The 15,468-nt window shown below is 39.7% G+C and overlaps 1 protein-coding gene and 1 long non-coding RNA gene across 7 annotated transcripts in view; one reads left to right on the forward strand and one right to left on the reverse strand.

Annotated features, from left to right (window-relative positions):
• Positions 1-2,166: 2,166 nt before the first annotated feature.
• On the reverse strand, positions 2,167-8,719 carry A930005H10Rik (RIKEN cDNA A930005H10 gene). Of its 3 annotated transcripts, NR_027894.1 has the most exons (3): positions 8,365-8,648; positions 6,803-6,964; positions 2,167-2,427 (listed from the first exon to the last, which is right to left on the reverse strand). It is a non-coding gene; the product is annotated as an RIKEN cDNA A930005H10 gene (long non-coding RNA). The 3 variants fall into 3 exon arrangements; NR_015487.1 differs by lacking the exon at positions 6,803-6,964 and having other exon boundaries at positions 8,353-8,719; NR_027895.1 differs by lacking the exons at positions 2,167-2,427; positions 6,803-6,964 and having other exon boundaries at positions 7,737-8,709.
• Positions 8,705-15,468, forward strand: part of Dph5 (diphthamide biosynthesis 5) — a 46,246-nt gene continuing 39,482 nt past the window's right edge. For 3 of the 4 annotated variants that reach the window (XR_003954378.1, XR_003954380.1, XR_003954379.1), the window contains exons 1-3: positions 8,705-8,866; positions 9,029-9,186; positions 13,301-13,425. Coding sequence is in view for 1 of the 4 variants with exons in the window: in NM_027193.2 (NP_081469.2) it covers positions 9,052-9,186; positions 13,301-13,425 (260 nt within the window). In the remaining 3 variants the exon portion in view is untranslated. The remainder of the gene's footprint in view (positions 8,867-9,028; positions 9,187-13,300; positions 13,426-15,468) is intronic. The other variant, NM_027193.2, reaches the window with a different exon arrangement.

The following is a 15,468-nucleotide window of genomic DNA, read 5'->3' on the forward strand; positions in this document are numbered from 1 at the left end:
GGAGTAAGAATAGTATGAGTTGAAGTTAGAGAAGACAAAAGTGTTTTTGAGAGAGAAGATTAGTCCTTGAGAGCTTGGTAAGCCACTTTTAGGAAATATGGATTGGTTAGGCCCAGAATGAGACAAGATGTCAGGTTTATAGAATGAAAAAAAAGTGTATCTAGATATATATTTAAAGGTATGTTAAAAATTAATTAACTTACTAATATTTTGTGTGTATGGGAATTTTGTCTGCATTTACATTATCTATGTTCCATGTGTGTGTAGTGGCTGTGGAGGGAGCTTCATAGTCTGTGTTAGTTTCTTTTCTATGCTGTGATAAAACACCATGACTGGGGCTGGTGTGATGGCTCAGCAGGTAAGAGCACCTGACTGCTCTTCCAAAGGTCCTGAGTTCAAATCCCAGCAACCACATGGTAGCTCACAACCATCTGTAATGAGATCTGATGCCCTCTTCTGGTGTGTCTGAAGACAGCTACAGTGTACTTACATATAATAAATAAAAAACAAAACAAAACACCATGACCAAGGCAATGTATAGGAGGAAGATTTTAGTGGGGACTTACATTTTCAGAGGCTGGCGAACATGGCAGCAGACAATCAGGCATGAGGCACAGAAGGCTAACTGGGAATGGCATGAGTTTTTGGAACCTCAAAACCAGTGACACACCTCTTCCTACAAGGCCAAACCTCCTGATACATTCCAAATAATTCTACCAACTGGAGACCAAGTATTACAATATTTGAGCCTGTGGGAACCATTTTCATTCAAAGCATCACATTCCACTCCCTGGTTCCCAAAGGCTGTGACCATATCATAACGCAGAATGTATTTAGTTCAAATTTGAAGTTTCCATAGGTTTTCCCAGCTTCAACACAGTTCAAACGTCTAAACTCCAAATTCTCTTTTAACTGCAAAACCCCTGTAAAATTTTTTTTAAAAAAGACATATTCCAACATGCAATGACACAGAATATACATTACCATTCTAAAGAGGAAGGGATAGGGGCATAGTGAAGAAACACTAGACCAAAGCAAAGCCAAATCCCAGCATGGTAACTCCAAATCCTGTGACTCTATACCTGATGTCAAAGGGCTTAGATAGCTCTTCCCTTTCAGTTTTGCTGACTTCAACACACTTCTCTTGGACTGGTTCCCTCTCTGTCTGCAGCTTTTTTTGGTCAGGTATCCCACAATTCTGGTACCTCCAACAAACACCTCGGTGTCTCCAATGCAATCTAGGCTTCACCTTCAAAGCTTCAGGCAATGGTCTCTCCTGGCCTCCATGTAGGGACTCCCCCACTACACATCCATGTAATCTCAGTGACTCGAGTCATTCCTTAAGCACAGAGGACGATTCCAAACCCCTCTCTACTCCTGTATCTTTCATGACCCTAAAGCCAGAACTGCATGGCCAATGCTGCCTGTTTGGGATGGAACCTAACCCTCTCCAAGAATTACATTTGCCTAAACTTTGGTTTGTTCTTGCTTTTTAGGATCAGAAAATCCCTTAGTCCCTTTCCTTTCACAAATCACAGGGCCACCCGAGTAGAAATCTTGCCCCGAGATCACTTCCTTTATTTCTTTTAGAATACAGTCTTTCCTTACCTGTGTCAACACAAGTGTTGGCTCCAATATTACATTTCCTGGTGCCTTTTTCTCCTGTAGCTTTATCTTTTCTATTTCTTCTTTCCCTCCTTGCTCTTTTTTATTATAGGTCTACATAAGAATAATCACTAGTAACTGAGCCACAAGGTCAATAGCAGGCTGCTTTAAAATCTCCTCAGCCAATGAAATTAGCCCCAAACTCTTCCAACTTAGCCTCAGACTGATCCTTAGGACAGGGGAAAAGAACAGCCACAGTCTTGGCCAAAATACCAGACGGCTGGTTTATAGTGCAGTTGCTAATATAGTCTCCTCTGAAACCTCTTGAGCTAAATATCCATGGTCCATGCTGCTCTCATCACCATTGTCCTCCAATCTCCTAATAGGGTAGCCAATTAAGCCCGACTTATAACATTCAAGCACTTAATTAGTCCAAAGTCTTCCACATTCCTCTCCAGATCAGTATAGTCAGGACTATTACAGCAATAGGCTGCTTCATGGCACCAACTTCTGTCTTGGTTACTTTCCTATGGCTGTGACAAATCACCATAGCCAAGGCAATTTGTAGAAGAAAGACTTTATTGAGGGCTTACAGTTTTAAAGGGTGAGTTCATGACCATCATGGCAGGGAGCACGGCATCTGGCAGGCAGGTATGGTGCTAGAGAAGTAGCTGAGAACTTCCCATCCTGATTCATAGACATGAGGAAGAGAGGTGCTGAGAATGGAGTGAGTGGGCATTTGAAGTTTCAAGACCTTCCCCCAGGGACACATCTCCTCCAACAAGGGCACATCCTCTGATCTTTCTCAAACAGCTCCATGCACTGCGGACCAAGCATTAAAACATATTAACACATGGGAACTATTCTCATACAAACCACCAAAAAAGCCCTTAGGACTGGAGTTGCAGATGGCTGTGAACCATGTGGGTGCTAGGAATCAAACCTGAGTCCTTTTAACCACAGGGCCATCTCTCCAGCCCTCAACATGTTGTTTTCAAACCTTTTTTTTTTTCATCACTTGACAACACTTTTGACACACTGTGGCAATAGTGACAGTCAAGTGGGTGGTATAGAAAAGAATATTGAAACAACTTGATAGTACCAGGGCAAGTGTATTTGACCACCCTTCTGTGGTCATCCCAAATACAAGTGTATCCCTCGACCAGATTCTATGCATAATAAACATATGATAAAGAGCTAAAAATTAGACCAGAAGAAAAAGGTAGCAGGGCAGTGGTGGTACACGCCTTTAATCCCAGCACTTGGGAGGCATAAGCAGGGGGATTTCTGAGTTGGAGGCCAGCCTGGTCTACAGAGTGAGTTCCAGGACAGCCAGAGCTACACAGAGAAACCCTGTGTCGAAAAGTCAAAAGAAAGAAAGAGAGAGAGAGAGAGAGAGAGAGAGAGAGAGAGAGAGAGAGAGGAGAGGGGAGAGGTGAGAGAGAGAGACGGGAGAGAGAGAGAGGGGAGAGGGGAGAGGGGAGAGGGGAGAGGGGAGAGGGGAGAGGGAGAGGGAGAGGGAGAGAAAGGTAAATGAACTCATTGATTAAGGACCCATGACATAACAAGTAGCTAAACATTGTTGGCATCCTTCCGGACAGTATCATAAAAGCTGTAAGATAGCAAAACCTCCAAAAAACAGATTCTAAGATAATTGAACAAGTGTTACCATGTACCGTGTTTTTATTTGAGAAAACACAAACTATTCTATTCCTTAGTGTTACATGGTAAAATAATTACCCTCCCCCTCAAATAAAACCTCGTTAAAGGAAACAACAGGGCTAGATGGATGGTTGGGGGTGATTATTACCCTTGCAGAAGACCCAAGTTCAGTATCCAGTATTCACATGGTGGCTGACAATACACATATGGTAGTTCTCACCTGTCCTTTAGGGGATCTGATGCCATGTTCTGGCCTGACGGGCACTGTGCCACTCTATACACATGGTGCACATACATATACAGGCAAAACACTCACACATAAAAACAAAACAAATGTTTAAGAGAAAACAATAATACAATCATGGATTTTGAGTTGAAAGGGAGGGTATTCCCCCACAAAGCCATGGCTATATATATTTAAACATAAGCAAACACGATATAGTTTTAAGGTACAAAGCATTTTTTTAAAGCAGAGATTTTGAAGGAACTACCAACTTTCAAAATGGCATAGAGATAAATAGCTAATGTCCACGTGCGCTTGAATGTGTGTGTGTGTGTGTGTGTGTGTGTGTGTACATCTCTGGAAGTCACTTTACATAACAGCATAGGGCATTAGGTGACTCCTATGTGGTTATTCTCAACCTAGTGAGCCAAGGTTACTGATAATACAATTTTCCAGAAAATAATTCTAGATTTGCTCTTTCCTTTTTTTTCTACATGTGTAGTTTATATGGGCATATAATTAATCATAAGGTCGCTAAATAAACAAAAAGTGATTTTTTTTTTACCTAAGTAAATGAATACACAATAATGTAACTACAAATCTTTTTTTTTAACATTGGTAAATGTAGCCTCATCTAGAGGAGTGTTATCTTTAATTACCACTTATTTGTTAGAAAATAGTGACTATAAATCAATTCAAGGTCTCCAGACTCTCCGAATATTAATGCAGATTTCTACTAACAAAGGCAATCCGTGGGAGCATGTAGGTTAAAAGGCCAGTGTCACAGTAAAATAATATTCTCCATTCACAATAAGGTCAGATGAAGTTTAGTCAGTCCCTGATGGTTTCTTTTCAACAGACAAACAAGTTCAAACAGGAAAACTGAAGGATGGCTTCTTTCAGATGTGTGGTAATTACAATTTGTCCATGATGTAATGAAGCATCTCAGCTGTTATTTCTTTAAGATAAAAGTAACATACAATGTCGACGGTGGGGTGGAAACAGCACAGGGATTAGCTTGCTTTGGAAACGAGCAACTGAAGCACTCATTTTGCGAGTACAGCAAGAGCATATAGGAACGGGTTCCTTCAGCGAGAAGACTAAAACTGAGTTACTGACAAAGGTTATGAAGACGTTAATGATCTCTCAAAAAATAGACAAATGTCTACCCTTATTGTTTTCTATAACTATTACACTCTCTCTGGTGCACAAGACTTGCAATTTGCTCTAATAATGAAATTTGTCTGCTTTCTGACTGCTGTCATTGGTGTTATTATACAACAACATATGCTAAAACCAAGAAGCTGTTTTAATGGAAAATATTCAAAGCTCAGATTGCATTAGGAGAGGAAACAAATGACCTTTGGAAATGTATCAAAAAAAAAAAATAAGATCGGCTGATGTCCAGCTAGATGGTGAAATGTATTATGAAGCAAATACAGCCACCTCTTAACAGCTGTGGAATCTAGGAAGCTGTGGAGGCTTATTGTAAAATTACTTCACCTTTCCTAAGAATAAGTTATTGGAGACAGGGGGAAAGACAATCATATTTGAAAACTGTTTAAAAGAGTGAGGGAGAAACAGCCAACCCCCACCCCATACCCCCAGAATGGCTCTATAAAAACAGACTAGGTAAGATTTGCTGCTTGTGTTTGTTACGCTGAAGAGGGAAAAGATTGCCATAACTTTTCTTTTTGACACCCAGGAAAGAAAAAGGTATTGGTCTCCCATGAGACAAAGCTGGTAGAAAAGTGGGTTTATTACACATTTCACACCAAAGTTAAGGCTTTCTTTCTGGGAAAATTTTGAGTAGAAACTATTATCTAAAAATATGATATTTAACATCTTACTGAAGAGGACCCCTTCATTTCCCCCCTATAGTTTGGATTACCTAAATATTCTTTTTGGCCATATCTACTTACTATGAATAAATAAGAAAGTAGTCAATGAAATCTAAAGTCATAAAAAGGACATTGTAAACTTTGAAAATTTTGCTGTACATTAAAACTTTGCTGACATACTCCAAGGTCTGTGAATAAAATGTGCATGGTATGTATCACAAGCCGTTCAACCCCAGCAGCTTCCTGAAGAGGTGTGAACAAGACATACTAATGTCTGAGGTTTTGTCAGTGACTTTCTAGTACTTATTTAGAACATATCACACACTGGCATCACAGAAGACAGGATATATAATTCAAAGAAATCGCTTGGCTACTAATGAATGCATAATGATCTATAAATATACCCTGACTGTAAACTTACTGTAGGTACACACAGTGCTAAGCCTAGAGAATCGGACACAAGGAAATCACACTCAATGACTTCAGAAAATTACTTTCATGAAGCAGAAATACAGGAAGACAATTTTATCTGTTTATTTTTATTTTTCATTAAAAGTTCATGCAATATATTCTTACTGTGGTTTCCCCTCTCCCACCTCCTAGATCCCTCACCTCCCCATCCAACTCTACGCCTTCTTTATCTTTTTAGAAAACAAACAGCAAATAAAAAAGCAAAACAAAATTTCTTTAAAAAGCGAAAAAAGCACAGAAACCACACGGACACACATAAACATAAAAACAAAAACCATAAAAAAACAAAACTAGAAACCTTAGTACACTAGCAAAAAAGTAGGAAGACAAAACAACAACAACAAAAACCACCCAAGCAAATCAATGTAAGACACACATTTACAGATATACCCTTGAGTTTGTTTTGTGTGGGCCATTGACAGCTGGACATGGGACCTATACAGGTATGCAGTTTTAAAGAGACTCAGCTATTTTATAGACACATTACTTTAGTAGAGGAGACTCCTTTGCTTAGAGGCTGGAGACCTCTGGGGAGACTTCCTGAGTGTAAAGGATCGGTAGTGGGAATCTAGGCTGATGACGAGACAGGCTTTAATGTTCAGATGAGCTGAGGTGTCAGCAGGGTGCATGTGGCTGCATGCTTTGGGCACAGAACTACAGGTGGGTCAATACCACTGAAAGAACGCTCATGGTATGTAAGGGGACCAGGGAGGCAGGTACTCAACATCCCATAGATGGGAAATTTAAGAGCATGGGGTTTCTTTTGCCAAAGTTTTTTTTTTTTTTTTAGAAGGGGGATACTATTTTTAGGGTGTATCTTTACTAGTCCTCCCTGGTTTCTGTGAAGACACATTTGAAGGGAACAAGATGGGAAGCTAACAGAGTAATAGAGCTAGGATCTGAACCAACACAGTGATAGTCAGTATGGTTTCTGACAGAGAAGACCTGGCAGTACGTGTGGGGGTGACTAATATCTGGGTTGGGGGAATGTCAAACCTACCCGATACAGAGTCAGATACCACGCAGGTAAAGAAGGTGATGAATCCAGCTCTGGATGTATAGAACTGGATAGGTTTCCGGATTATCAGGTTTGATTCCCAGCACTCACATGGTGGCTTATAAACATCTGTAACTCCAGTTCCAGAGATTTTGGTACCGTCTTCTGACCTCCATGGGCACAGGAACACATATGGTACACAGACATACAGACAGGGAAAACATTCACACACATAAAATAATCTAAAAAGAACTTTGAAAACCATTTCTCTAGATTTTTTTTTGGGCGGGGGCGGGGTTCAAGACTCACTCTGTAGACCAGGCTGGCCTCAAACTCAGAAACCTGCCTGCATCTGCCTCCCGAGTGCTGGGATTAAAGGTGTGCACCTCCACTGCCCGGCTAGACAAGTTTTAAAATGCTTATCTGTTATTAGCCTATCTTATTTGTTATCACTCAAAATCTTTTGTACATTTTTCCACATTGAGTTGTTTTCTTGTTCCATTTAAGAATCCATTAGATTTGAATTCATCTTCAGTTTATTATTAATTTGTTTGTGTGTGGGGGGGTGTGGGGGTGTGTGTGGGTGTGCCAGCCTGTGGTGGTCAGGGGAGACCTCTGTGGAGTTGTTTTTCTTCCACCTTTAACTGGGTTCCAGGATTAAACTCAGGTTGTCAGACTTGCGTGACAAGTTCCTTTACCAGCATCTTGATAGCCTTCCTTTGGTTTGTTTGCTCTGTTGACAAGTCTTTTGTCAAATTTCTGGTTTGCAAACATTTTCTCTCAGTGTACGACTTCAGTCTTTTGAAGGGAGTTTTTATTATTAAAGTATGACTTTTTTTCCTCTCTCTTTGCAACATGCCTTTTATAGCATACCTGAGAAATCTCTCCCTGGATAGGTCAGATTTTCTTTTCTTTTCTTTTTTTTTTTTCTTCTGTTATAATTTTAGGTCTTTCCATTTACACCATGATCTATTTTGAGGTGTATGTATTTTAATATGGTGCAAAGAATAAATCAATTTAGTGGGAACAGGGAGAATCAGGTCTTCGTGCACCCTTGGAGGAAAAGGCTAGACTTAAGAAAAATCTGAAAGGCCATTACATTGTGCCAAGAGAAGCAATGAACTGTCTTCCCAACTTGGATAAAGTTACCAGTGAATTTAGGAAGAGCATCTGCAGTGTAAACTTTTCGCTTACTGGAGCTGCGTGTAACCAATCTTTAAGAATCTCTGCAACAACCGCTGAGAGGTTTAAAGCACTTTCCTTTTTGTTATGCGCTTCCCGCCATAGAACTACTTTCTTTTTTAAAATTATCCTTTGGTTAGCATACTAAGTAATGGGCTTCATTATGGCATTTTTCATCCGTATATGTCATCACATTCGTATTTAGTCATCCCTTGAGCACTCTTAAAAGGTCACTCTCCACCGAGGGTGACTAAGGCAGATTCCCTTGAGGCATTCTGGTATCAGATCCCAGGGACAAACCCCTAGAAGGAGTCACAGCCCCCCCCCCCCCCCTGGGAACTTAACAACCACACTCAGCAGGGCAAGCCAACCTGTCCCCTCACCAGGGTGACTTCTGGTTAAATTGCGACAGATCTACAGAGCGGGAATTCAAAGCTGAGCAAACGCGGGGTCGGTCAGGGAAGTCCCTCCGGTTGTTCCTGCCAGTGTGCGTCTGGAGGGCGATTGGGAGCTATCGTCATCAGCCCGGACGCCCTTTGGGGATGTTTGAGTCCTGGCTTGCCGGGAGCGTGGGCACGCTGGGTCCTTTCCAGGCGCACAGCTGGACCCATTCCTGACCCTTGACCTCTGCCCGGGAGTCAGCGAGTCCTGGAGGGCCTTGCGGGGGGTATGCGATCGCTCTATAGCTCGTTCCTGGAGCGGTCTGTCATCTCCGCCTCCTGCCAGTCGTAAAGTGCTGTGAAGGGCTCTGCGCTTTACGGCGCCGTTAGGTGAGACCCGGAAGCTCTGTCTCTGATGGGCACATGGTTTGGGGACTGCAATTATTAAAAGGCTGCAGTGAGACTTTGAGGGACGTCAGCGAATCACCTCCGAGTCTCTAAGCGGGTAATCGGATCACACTTTTAAAAACAGTCATTCCATTATTTTCTAAGAGTATGCAGGAGTGTCGGACGCACGCAGGGTGCCACCTTGGTTTTTATGTTCATCCCTAGACTTTAGGTCCCCGGTGTTAGCTGACGTTTTTCTGTTGTTCACTTCGCTCTGCAGTCTCCCCATCCCTGGAGTTCGGAATGCTTTACTTGATCGGCTTGGGCCTGGGAGATGCCAAGGACATCACAGTCAAGGGCCTGGAAGTTGTGAGACGATGCAGTCGCGTGTATCTGGAAGCCTACACCTCAGTCCTGACTGTAGGGAAGGAAGCCCTGGTACGTGATTAAAGTCCCCAGGCCTCTGGGGAAGACATCTAGCTAGCGTCCGATTCTCCTACCCTAGACTGCACAGACTCTAAGCGTCTGCTTTTTTTTTTTTTTTTTAAGCCCCTGTAAAACACACACCCTGTCCATTAAGATCTACTTCATACTCAGTGACTTGGGAAATGAAACGGTAGTTTGTCCTACTTTACAAGTCTAATTTTGTGCCTTTCTCCAGTAAATAAAAAAAAAAAAGTTATTTTACACTCTTGGGGATAGTTATCAAATCCGTTATTTCATGAGCTAGCCAGACATCCTTTCCGAGTTGAGTGCTAATGAGGTGCTGACACAGGCTTAATGAGTTGCTTATACATTCAGCAAGCGATCTGAAAGCTTCCGTCTTTGAAGTAGTTCCATAGGGAACAGCGATCTCATTTTTTTTTGTCTGCAACATAGCCAAAGAGACCTTACATGTACTCTCCCAGGAAGGCTGTCATTCCCACATGTACATATAGAGTGACTAAGTAACCAGAGGATGTATTAGTGCATTATATACCTTAAACAGGGTAAATATGTAAATAATAGTTACAACAAGAAGGGTCAGTTTCTGCTTGATTGTCAAACTTAAAGTGAACCCTATATTGAGATAAGATGCTGATGTGTTGTTAGAGGAGGAGAGGAAGGTTTTTTTGTTTTGTTTTGTTTTTTTAAATTGTCAAGTCTTCCATATAAAAGTGTGGGCCAGAGAACTTCCGGTCATATCTCTCAGATTCACAACTCAGAATTTTGAAGGTTTCAGGGTTATGTTAAAAATCTTGAATCCTAAATAGGCTTCTTCTTAAGTTGGTCATGAATTAGAAAAAAAAAAAAAAAAGTAGTGTTTAATGGTCAGTTTGACTTGCTGGCCACACTTGTCGGTGTTTATACTTACTTCAAGATGATAGAAATATGTCTTGGATCAGTGATCAGAAACTATAATGGACCTAAAACCATTTGAGAAAATAGATAACTGGCAGGTTAATCGAATAGAATATTAAACACAGCCAGGGCTACACAGAGAAACCCTGTCTCTAAAACAAAAACAAAAACCAAAAACAAACAAAAAGGGAAGACAGGCAGTCGTGGCACACACCTTTAATCCCAGCACTTGGGAGGCAGAGGCAGGCAGGTTTCTGAGTTCAAGGCCAGCCTGGTCTACAGAGTAAGTTCCAGGACAGACAGGGCTACACAGAGAAATCCTGTCTCAACCCCCCACCCCCAAAAAAGCAAAAAACAAAAGAATATTAGACAATAGCTTAGAGCAAAATTGGGACATAACTTGTTTTGCCTTGTGACATGTCCCTGGACAATTCCTTTACATTTAATTTCTTATAAATTGAGGTCAGGATGTGTTTGCCTTCTAGGCTCTTAGAACAGTGTCCATCACAAAAGTTTTCAGACATTTTAGCTGCTAGCAGATATATTTCCAAATTTCTAAATGCTAGTTTCTCCATTTGTCAAAGAAAAAATAACCAATTGAAAGTTATATAGTATTTATTAAGGTGTATGTGAAAATGCTTTATAAATTATAAGTGTTAGTAAATATTAATTTTTCAAGGTTTTCCCCTAAGCATAAATGTAATTATTAGGGGTCTGGGCTTACCTTACCTATAAGTAAATTTTGTGTAGTTTTTTTAAGGTACCAGAATATCTGTTATTTCATAGTGATAAGTGTTGATATTTTTGGAACATTTATTTTGCTGTTTTGTTTATTTTCCTGACAGTGCTTGGAATTGAACCCAAGGTCTCTCAACATGCTCCACAATTGCTTTGCCACAGAGCTACAATACCCAGCCCTCTATAGTTACTGCTCCCATTTTGTGGGATGTTCCAAAAACTTGTCCAGTATCATACAGATAGTGACAGAACAACATTCAAACTAAAGTATCTCTGAGTTGAGAATTATCCTTCCAGACTTTCATACATTCTCTCTGCATTCTTAGCTTTAGATAGTAACTACACAAAGTATAACAGAGAAGTTATAGCAAGCAAAATGGTTTGGACTGGATCTTATTTTATTACAGAATTCTTCTAGTATTGTCTTCATGTCCTCCAGGTTCTTAGTTCCTGTTCTTCCCCGAGTAGCTTGCCACAGGATCCCATCTGTACCATCCGCCTCAAGTCACTCATTTATAAGTTCATGCCTTATATTTCCAGTACAATTGTAGAACCTCTTTCTCTTCAGTCTTCTTCTGTTTTTCACTTGCACATTTTCTTGTTAAAACAAACTGATTTTTTTTAAACTGTTGATGTATATCTTTATGAAGTCTGGTTTCAGCTAAAGATCATTATATTGCAGGGAAAAGATAGTTCTATTTTCTATAATGAACATATGCTTTCATTTTGTTAATAATCAGCCAGTCAAGATTTTATAAAAGACACATACAGATGTTGGTAAAGAAATTCCAAGTTTGTCTGTTCGCTGTTGTTGTAGTGTTTTAATATAGTCTCCAAAAGAAGTGTAGAGATAGCAGACCTGAGAAAGAGTTATCATCATTTTTGGTATATGCAACTTTAGCTTCCTTCAGGTAATTACTGTTGATCCTTTAAATCTTACATGCTTATTCGTTGAATGCATTTGTACTTTATATAAAAATGTATAAGCAGTAGAGTCTACAAGTGGTTCAGGGTCTGTCTGCATTATACCTAAGAAAACTTAATGAAAGACTTAAGTTATTTATAAAAGTAGTGGGAGGAAGAAACTATAACATGTCTGTAAATAACTGAAATAAATAGCTGGTTATTTAAACCGGTGTCTTGGAAACCCATAATCTAAACCAGTTCCTGAGCCCACATGGGAAAAGAAGGGAACCAACTCCTTCCGGTTGTCCTCTGACCTCCGTATGTAAGAGCCCGGATTATGTTTAGCATTACGTTGGTGGCATGTGGCTTCTTGATTGTTTTCAGGGTACGTTAGTTGAGTAAAGACCATTGTACTTGGTATCCAGTGACCACGTGTGTTCTCTGAGATATATGGATACAGTCGTCCTGGGACTGTAAGTTTTCTGGTTTCTAAAGTGGAAGTTAAACATGTAAAGAATAATGATTAAGAAAAAGGCACACAGCAAAAGTGAAAATAAAGAGTGCATTTTTATTTTATCAATGTAAGCAGTGTTATTATGAGTTTATGAAACAGTTCTATAGGGTGAGGTTGTTTTCCTGTCTGGGTAATAGATTTTATGTAGGTGTTAGAAATAATTCCCACATTTGGAATTGTAGCATTTATCTTTGGATACTTATTTCTCATGGATTTCTTTGATCAATCTTGGATACCATTACTCTTTAACTGTAGCATCCCTGCAACTTTTAATAACTCAGACTTCTCAGTGTGAAGGAATAATTTTATATACTTATTTATGCATCTTCTTCCATGTTTGAATTGCATGGGAACTCAGTTATAAGATTCAGTTATATGATCTTGCACAATATCATTAAACAGTGTCATACCAGTTCACTGGCTCACTCTCCTGGCTTTGTTCTCTAGAATTGAACTTCAAGAAATTAATTGACAAAACAGCTTGGGTGGGAACTTCCTTTGTATTTAAATTCATTTCTTTTCCTATAGTTATATGAGACTGTTCATTTTTTTGTGAACAGCTAAATTGTAATTTTCTGTCATTTCTTGACATTGCCTTTTATTATCTCCTGTACACCAAAAATATTCCTGTGGAGATTGGTAGAAACATCTGCCCTACCATGTATCATTATTGCTAATGTATTCCATATTTTCATGTTTCTGGAATAGGGCTCATGAATACATATTCTCTGTTCATCATTTAGTGTTCTGCCTAGTCTATTAGACACAAATTTAGAGGCCTCAGATGTTAAGAGGTCTGCTTTCTCTAGGGATATGATGCTAGCCCCAAAGACAGAGTTTAATTGCATCATGATATGGAGTGCTGGCTCACTGATGAGTTGCTTCGACTGATACGTGTTTGGACGGTTGCCAGTATCTGCACCCAGTTCTAGACAAAGATTGTTCTGCATGGGGTGTGTGTGTGTGTGTGTGTGTGTGTGTGTGTGTGTGTGTTTTAAAGCCTCGCCTGCTGTATATCATTTTGATATTTTGATATCCTACTTCAATCTGTAGGAAGAGTTTTATGGAAGAAAATTGATTCTTGCTGACAGAGAAGAAGTAGAACAAGAAGCAGATAATATTTTTAAGGATGCAGATGTCAGTGATGTTGCGTTCCTTGTGGTTGGTGATCCATTTGGGTAAGTGAAAATAGACATTGTGAGTTTCTATTTATCAGCAATGATTATTCTGCTCAAACATTTCTTTGTCAGGGCCTGTTAAGTTTACCTGAATTTTACTTAAAAATTTTCCGTGAAGAGTATCTACTTGTTAAAAATGACATCGTAAGTATGATCCTAGTAAGCCTTAAGTCCAGCATTTGTTTCTTTCGTGCCTTTGTCTTTGTACAGGGTTATAAAGGTGTCAGACACCTTTAACTAATGTGTCATTATTAAATAAGGCTTTACACTATCGAAAGTCAGGTCTCCATTTGCTTTGATAATTGCAGCCATCTTTGGCTTCCATTGTTCTAGGCTTCCCCCGCCCCTTCTCTTTTAATAATCTAATATTTGGCAATAATGCTGTCACTTACTTGCCTTGGATTTATCATTTATCAAACCTCTGATTTCAATGTCCCTTCTCCATTGGGAGCACTGCTCCTCCTCATTACCAAGAAGATGGGTTTCTACTTGTCCAGTCAAGCCTCATCAATCTCTAGTGTCAAGCCAAACACAAGAGTTCTTTGTCTACAGCTGGTGACCCAAGATTTATGTCACAGATTTGGGGAACATAAGGACAATTAAATCACTCTGGGCCCACCATCAAGGATATTTCTCAAAACAATGGAGTTACATTGTTTTGCGTCTGTCATAAGGAAATAATTTATGTCAGTATGCAGGGCCATAGAGTCTGTATGGTTATTATATTTAATTGCAAATTATATTGGGAAGTCACTATAAAATATTTAAATTACTTTAGCCCCTGTCTAACATTGTTTTCTGTAAAATTAAGGCTTCATACTACCTTTCTCTTTCTTTTTAGCAATAGGATAATAAAAGGAAAAGAAAATAAAAAAATCGTATTCAGCAAATGTCTCCTTTGATATAGAATTTTCTCAGTAATACGTTGACTCCATCTGTCTAAAACCTGTGTCTTTTATAGAGAAACTCTGGCCCAGACTTCCTAACATGGTGGTACTGCAGATCTTACAGTCACCTGATGAGCTGGCTCAGTCACTGATAGTGTCCATTTTACAGTAAAATTGCTGCTCAAAGCAAGGCTTCTAGATTGGTGTCAGCCCACAAATTTGCCAGGCTAGATGAAATAAGTAGAGAAATCTAGAGTAAGCATTAAAACTAGTCTAACCACTTAAAAAGTAAAATTTGTTATCTACTGATATAATAAGAAATTGGAGTTTATACTTTATATTATCTCATTCACATTATATTTTAAGTAGTTTTTTTATTCTAGAGAACTTATGACTATATACAACAACAACAAAAAAGTTTTCACCATATTCTGAGAAACACAACAGTTGGTTTTTATCTATTTATTTACTTATTATTAGCTAGATTTTTCATATTTTTTATTTCTTTTTACTTTTAATACATTATTTTAACCAGGTTAATATATTCTGCCCCCTTTGCTTAGTCTACATATAGACATAACAGACTGTTAACTCATTTCCCATGTTATGGTCAAATATGTATGTGTAAAGCCATAACAATTTGAAAACATCAGCTGAAAACTGCAAGTCCATTATTAGCCAAATATGGAAATTTTCCCAACCTGCTCTTCAAGTCTGGGTCCTGCCATTCTTGTCCTGAGAACACACAGATGCCAGCCAACACATGACATCACACTCTTTCACTCTCACACCTTAGATCGGGCTCCTCCCTTCACCTGTGTCTGTCAGAGGCCCCCACATCTGCAGCTCACGGCTCTCCATGAATGGTCCTTTCTCACTCTAACCTGAAGTTATAGCTCCACTTGGTAGATTGAAGTTATTATTGACAGCTGTATTCGTTACCTAATGGAACTGTGACCAAAGTTCCCCAGGGAGCAGCGAGAGGAAAGATTTATTATGGTTCATGGTTTGAGGGGTTTCACACTGGGGTTGCCTGGCCCCATGCTCTTGGGTATCATGACAGAGGTAGCAGGTGATAGAGGAGCTGCTTCATCTCATGCCAGTCAGGAAGCTGAGAGAGACAAGATGCCACCAAGGACCTGTCCCCAGCAGTCTG

This window comes from Mus musculus, chromosome 3 (assembly GCF_000001635.26).
Source record: "Mus musculus strain C57BL/6J chromosome 3, GRCm38.p6 C57BL/6J".
Taxonomy (NCBI): Eukaryota; Metazoa; Chordata; class Mammalia; order Rodentia; family Muridae; genus Mus; species Mus musculus.